The sequence below is a fragment of the Antrostomus carolinensis genome, unplaced genomic scaffold, assembly GCF_000700745.2.
Source record: "Antrostomus carolinensis isolate BGI_N321 unplaced genomic scaffold, ASM70074v2 scaffold22684, whole genome shotgun sequence".
NCBI classification, from domain to species: Eukaryota; Metazoa; Chordata; class Aves; order Caprimulgiformes; family Caprimulgidae; genus Antrostomus; species Antrostomus carolinensis.
In genome coordinates, this window is record NW_010308985.1 from 1,968 (window position 1) to 8,424 (window position 6,457).

Genomic DNA, 6,457 nt, shown 5'->3' on the forward strand with positions numbered 1-6,457 from the left:
ATCAAGAGGTCACTGTCTTACAGTCCACCACTCTGTCCAAAAAAATTGCACCATACATCCTTCATAGGCAAATATTTACATAGAAAAATTAAGCTATTGTTGAAGCAATTTAACAATAGATCTTTCCTAAAAAAATCTGGTAATGCATATCTAGCTTTTTTGAGATTCTACACTCAGTGTAATTTAAGTAGCATTTGAAACATTCCAACAGGAATCACATTGCACAAAAGAAGCAAATTGCTTCTCATGTTTTTGCACACCTGCTCAGAGCCAGCACGTTTAGTGCATAGAGTTTACAATGCCAAGCCACTACAAAGGTACCTCATAAATGCTACAGAACAAAGTTCTTTGGAATGAGAGCAAGCATCGTAGTCTCTAGGCTGTAATGACTTCAGGCTTCTTGCAGCTTCACTTGCTTGGTCAGTGAAAGCCAGAGAAGTGCCATCCACTTTTCCTGGTGTGGAGTTGGTATTCGACTCGCTCCGGTAGACTAAATCCCATTGCAGGTTCAGACAAGCAGACCGGTGACAAGTCAGTTGCGGGTCACTCGAGGCCCTTCTGGAAGGAGGGATGCAAAGAAAGTCTTGAAAAAAACCCATGCTGTGCTCAGAAATGAGGGGCCAGCCTGCTGCAGTTCTTGTAAAACCTGTCCCTCATCAGGAGATGCCTCAGATTCCTCTGCTCTGCCTGCATTTCCCCCCTGCCAAAATAAAGGATATTTGGTAAATGAGATCATTGCAGAAATGAGAAGAATCAGGGGTCAAACAGCATGTCTGTTACTCAAATGTCACTGTCAGAATGTCAAAAGTACTGCAAATATCCCCAAACAACCACAAAGGCAAAAATCCCAAGCTGCACACTAGTATTACTGGTTAACTCCTGCTGTGTGTCCAAGAACACACAGGACAGACACGATGCACCAGGCCAGGGGAACTATGTATGCATTTACAACTGACTTTCACTGACATCAACCAGAAATGGCAGCTTGAAATGCAAAACTGATGCACGCTTTCAGCTTCAGAAATGCTGACTGATGTCAGCTTATCTAGTCAAATCCTACCCTGCTAATCTAAAACCTGTCTTCAGTTACTCAGAACCTGCTCAGCCTGTGACAGACCACCCTCTCCATTACAAAATCCTAAAGGACAGAAGCAACTAATCATTCAGCCTGAAATATTTTGTAGAACAGAGGAATCAGCTATACCAAAGGTTTGCAATTATTCCACCATGCAAGGTAATTTCTGACTGAAGTTTAGAGAAAAGTTTTTGCTACTACATTAGTAAACTGAAAGTAAAACTTCACAGGGTTTCATGTTCATGGTTTAAAAAACCACTAAGACAGCACCTGTAAGTTATTGTTCTGGTCCTGGTTTACAGCAGCTGGAGGAGGAACATTGCCTGGGAGGGGCTGAACTGGTCGTCGTCTAAATGGAAGCCATCCAACATGGTGCCTGGGGAAGCCAACACATTTTTCAATTAATACTGGTTAAACATTACTCCTCCCCTTTACACCACCACAGTTCAAGTAACATCTGTCCTCTCAGAGCTGCCAACAGCAAGTTCAGCACATTAAGGTCTTTCTGCCCTCACACAGTAGGTACTTTCAAAGCCTCCTGTTAGCAGCAATCCATGAGGTAGGAGGGGAAGAGCATCGGCTTGCCTTCAAAATAAGCAGCACTACACCCAGGTTTGTATCTACCTGATCAGGGCTCAGCCTGCCAGAACATGCTGCCAGAGGTACAAAGCTTGTTTGTTTTTATGTACACCCCTGGGTAACCCTCTGTACTCACCCTAAAAAAGGGCACAAAGACAATGCAAAACACAGCACTATCTCACCAAAACATAACAGGCCACACAGACTTTCTTAGCAGGTCTGTATCTCTACAGCACCTGCACCTTGTCACCCACAATAGAAGCTGTTCAAAGTTACACTTTAGAATTCTCAATAGGAAAATTTAAGGACCTCTTATGAAGCAATTAACCTTCCCTCTCCAAGTTTGCATAGAGGCTGGAAGAGCTGATCATTTGAGCTGCTCCAGTTTCAACTCCTGGGCCTACCAAAAGGAATTCAGAGGCCTTTGTCACTTGTTTCACTGGTGATTAGAGAATCTGAGGGGACAGATTATCTTTCTCAGACAAGACATCCCAAGCACATCAGATAAGGGCCCATTATCTTTATTGTGCTTCTAAGATTTATCCCAAGTTTTTCCCCCCTGGAGAGGCTCAAAGGCAACTCAGGACACTGCATTCAGTTTAGCTTTGTCTGGTCTCAAGAGAACACACAGCAGAAAAACCCACATGGACACAGACTTAGATAGCAGGTGAGACCCTTCTCCCAGACTTCCAGCACTTGTTTCCCCTACAAGCAACTTGTCATTTACTATGTTGAATCTACACGTCTGTCTGCTCTACACTGCCCAGCTGCTGAGGCTTTCCACCAAGAGCTACTTAGGTTTCAAAAGCAGTTTCCTAAGAAGAAAGCCAGCTGCACCAGAAGCATTAGTACAAACCCACTATCCCCCATTCTTCAGTTAACCCAGGCATAGGCTATACTTATATTTTTGCTAAATACTGATTTATACCAGGATAGACGAACGGTTCACTCCTTCCAGGAACAAGAATCATATGAAGCTCAACTGCCAGAAAGCTGACCACAGAACTTCAGTGAAACATCTCTGAATACAATGGTACCATTAACACCATCCACTTACAGATACATCAGCACAGTGCCACCCATAACCAGGAGGAATCTGCTGACACTGGAGTAGAAATAGATAACGTTGACAAAAACGTAGAACAGTGTTGCTGAGTAGAGCCAGTCCAACCAATCTCGATTGCCACCCTCCTCCTCTTCCTCCATGAGGGGACCTCCTTGAGCATTCATCCGCAAGTTGGGGTTGGCCACTGCGTTAACCTGGGCAGCAGCATTCTGGTTTCCAGGCCGATTTTCTGCAGGAAATGGGTCTGGTAGGGGAGCCGGGGGTGTCACTGGTGCTACTGGTATCTCCTGAGAACGTCGTGCATGGGACAGGTCAGCAGATGCAGCAGTAGAAGCCAAGCTGAAACCAGGAAACAAAGTACAGAATAAAGTTTAGTAAAATCCTTTCACACCTAACACAGGTACTGAAAATTTGTTCATCTTTAAGTACAGAGTCAGATCACATGCAAGTAGAAAGCACCAAGTTTAGAGGCTACAGAAGGATTTCAGAAGTTTTAGTTTTACCCACAACAACGGCTGCACAGCAACTTCAGGAAGTCAAACCAGGTACCTTCCACTTTATGAACAATAATTTAAAGACTTCACAAAAAGTCTTTAGAACAATCTGAAGGTAGTGTGGAAGGCTGCTACAAGGCTCAGCTTTACCTTTGTCACTAATTTCCAGTCAGTGCTCTGTGTGCTACTTGAAGCAGTCAAAAAGAAAAGGGGAAGTGCTAAGGCTCATCAGCAGGATTATATTTACCCTGCAGACATCTGCCCTCCCAATCAAGAGTCTGAGATCTGCCATTTACAAGATTCAAAACCACTGGTCTAGACAATAAGCCAAGCACCACATGACAGTCAGAGGTACCTTCCCACACCATTCCGTGTAAGTTACAACAAAAAAAATCTTCCAATCACACTACACCGAAAGAGGAAGAGCTGCCAGAAGCTTTATTTCCTTGTATTACAGTTTCTACTTTCTACTGGTAGCTTTGGACAGAAAACTTACTATTGCATGTAATATTGTCTTGCATAAATCTGCTGAAGCCAGGCCATGTGAAGCACGCTGTAGGTTGTGTAAGCAGAGAAGCCAGGAGCCACGCTTCGGAAGGGATGCCGAGTTGTTTCAAGCCTTGGTCAAAATGTAAACACATTTGTTAGCAAATACTGTACAAACTGCAAGAGTCATTTATTACAGGACAATGTAAACAGCTTCTGCCATTTTCTGCATCCAAATGCAAAATTAGCTCTTCCTCCTGAAGTTCTAAAGACACCTCTTTACCCACAGGAATCAAAGGAAGATTTTTCAACTAGGAGCAGTGCATTTTCCTTTAGCTTCTTCCACTAAAGCTTTTATCTATCTCATCATCTTTGGGTGGGTTCTACAGACTTGAGACAATATGTGTGCCATAAGGGGCTTGCATACAACACAGAGCTGACACTTTAAAAATCTTAGTGATGGATGTAAGAATTTTATTCACCTGTTACTGGCTTCTGCTGGAGATTGGCCACTAGAAGAGCATCTCACTCTGTCACCATTTGAGGAAGACACAGATGGTTCTTGACTAGCTTCTGACAATGACTTTGGCTGATCAGCTTTAACCTAGGGACAGCAGTGCAGTTAGTAAGGTTTATTCAAGACATCACACAAGCCTTATGGAAGGTTCCACCATGCTGAATATGCTTTTATTTTATAACTGTGATGCAGTTCACACACTTCGGCCTGCACAGTATCTCTAGCTGCTGCTGCAGTGATGACACTGCTCTTGGGCACCATGCCACAAGCATCTCCATCTGTATTTTAAAGCTCCTTTGAAAGTGACTGGTATGTAAAACTCATTTGATGTTAACTCTTCACTTTCACCAGATCTCCACCTGTATTTATTCCTTTTTACACATGCAGACAGGTCCCATCTGGTTATAAACATGTCATTGGAAGAAACAGAGAACTGCACTCGAGATAGTTTGGCTTTTCAGCTGTGCTGAGTTTGTACTCGCATACACAAACTGCTGCACACAGAATCCAAGAGCAGTTTTGTGGTGATACATCTGTACAATATCCAGACCAAAGCTGGCTTACATCTAGCCAACACCAGACACAGGCAGAATAGGTTCAAACTGGATGATATAAACACACCTCTAGGTACATTAGCACATCCACTTGAAAGCAAAAATTGGTTTTGGTCATTTGCACAGAAGACAAGTACTTGGTTCAAGCACTATTGCTCATCTTTGGCTTCCTCTCTACAGGCTGAGTCATTAATGAGAGCAGTGTAAGTGTCTTCAGCCAACAGCCTGCTTCCTTCCCCATACCCTCCTATACAGATCAGAACCACTTCCACTTTAACCACTACCTCTGCTGCCCACAAGCACAGCCTCTGTCCAGAACAGCCTGGGACACAGGTCATTCCATTTAACAGAACTGAAGGAATTTCTCCTGAACAGTGTGTTACAACTACATTATATTTTTGATATTTTTTTAACAGATGCCACAAGAATTTTTACTGATGAACCTCAGAGTCAATTTTTTTTTTTTTACTCAGCTCAATCCAAGGACATTCTCACATTCCAAACCAAATTATCACAGAGCAACACTGCCACTGCACTAGCAGGAAAAAACTGCAGTATCAGTGAACTTTAGAGCTATTCAATACTTCCCCTTTTTAGTCACAACCCCAAGATTCAGAGTAGTATGTTAACTTTGTCTGCGTACCTCTGCATTAGTTTCTTGCAGATCTGCAGTCGTCTTGAACTTGTAAACCAAATGAAGAGCATGCACCTCCCCATGCTGAAACACAAGAAAAGACATGTTAAAAACCCCACTTCTCTTGGTATATTTCAGCACATCATAAAAGACTTTCTTGTACCTTTGGCAGCAACTCTCTCAGATAATGATGATCAAGGAGCAGCTTCCCAGAATAAATCAGCTTTTGGTCCTCTTCAGGCTGAAGGAAGAAAACAAAGAATAGGATGACTTGCTCTGCCAAGCACACACGAGCATCAACTGACACAACTTGCAGCCAGATGGACTGAGACAGGCAGCTCGAAGCACCCTGCACATGAAAGTGCACAGGGAGTTACCCACATTTAAATTCAGCAAATGAGATGAGAACAATTGGATACTGAATGCAAAGTTACCAACACTGAGGTCTAAATCAGCAGGAGGATAGAAAGCTTCCCTTTGGCAAAGAACTTTGTTACATGGAGCCTCTTTTAGTTTCTAAGAAACATTTGTGTCTTTTAAGAGTTCTAGAGGGCCAGCTAATCTGATCACCACAGGAGGCAGCATCAAATCAATCTGTCACGCCCCATCAGATCACATCATATCAGGCTGGTGGGGTTGGAAGGGACCTCAGGGGATCATCCAGTCCAACCCCTCTGACAAAGCAGGTTCCCTACCCCAGGTTGCACAGGAAAGTGTCCAGGTGGGTTTGAACATCTCCAGAGATGGAGACTCCACACCCTCTCTGGGCAGCCTGTCCCGGGGCTCCAACACCCTCACAGGAAAGAAGTTTCTCCTCGTGTTTCACTGGAGCCTCCTGTGTTCCAGTTTGTGCCTGTTGCCCCTTGTCCTATCACTGGCCACCAATGAGAAGAGTCTGGCCTCATCCTCTTGACACCCGCCCTTTAGACATTGGTAAACATTGATCAGGTCCCCTCTCTGCTGTTCATCCGCAGCTTCAGCAGCCCAGCAGACTCAAAGCACGCTGCTCTCGTTTCTCCCAGGGAAAGCACGGCAAGCAGAGCGGATCTGCT

General features: G+C 44.0%; 1 protein-coding gene across 1 annotated transcript; it reads right to left on the bottom strand.

Moving 5' to 3' along the window:
* Positions 1 to 532: 532 nt before the first annotated feature.
* HERPUD1 (homocysteine inducible ER protein with ubiquitin like domain 1) lies at positions 533 to 5,646 on the bottom strand (the record flags this gene model as incomplete). The annotated part of the gene is made up of 7 exons (XM_010165970.2): positions 533 to 700; positions 1,346 to 1,451; positions 2,712 to 3,059; positions 3,711 to 3,833; positions 4,183 to 4,304; positions 5,415 to 5,489; positions 5,569 to 5,646. Coding segments are annotated over 7 exons (1,020 nt in total), but the record flags the coding sequence as incomplete, so codon positions are not given.
* Between the last annotated feature and the right edge of the window lie 811 nt (positions 5,647 to 6,457).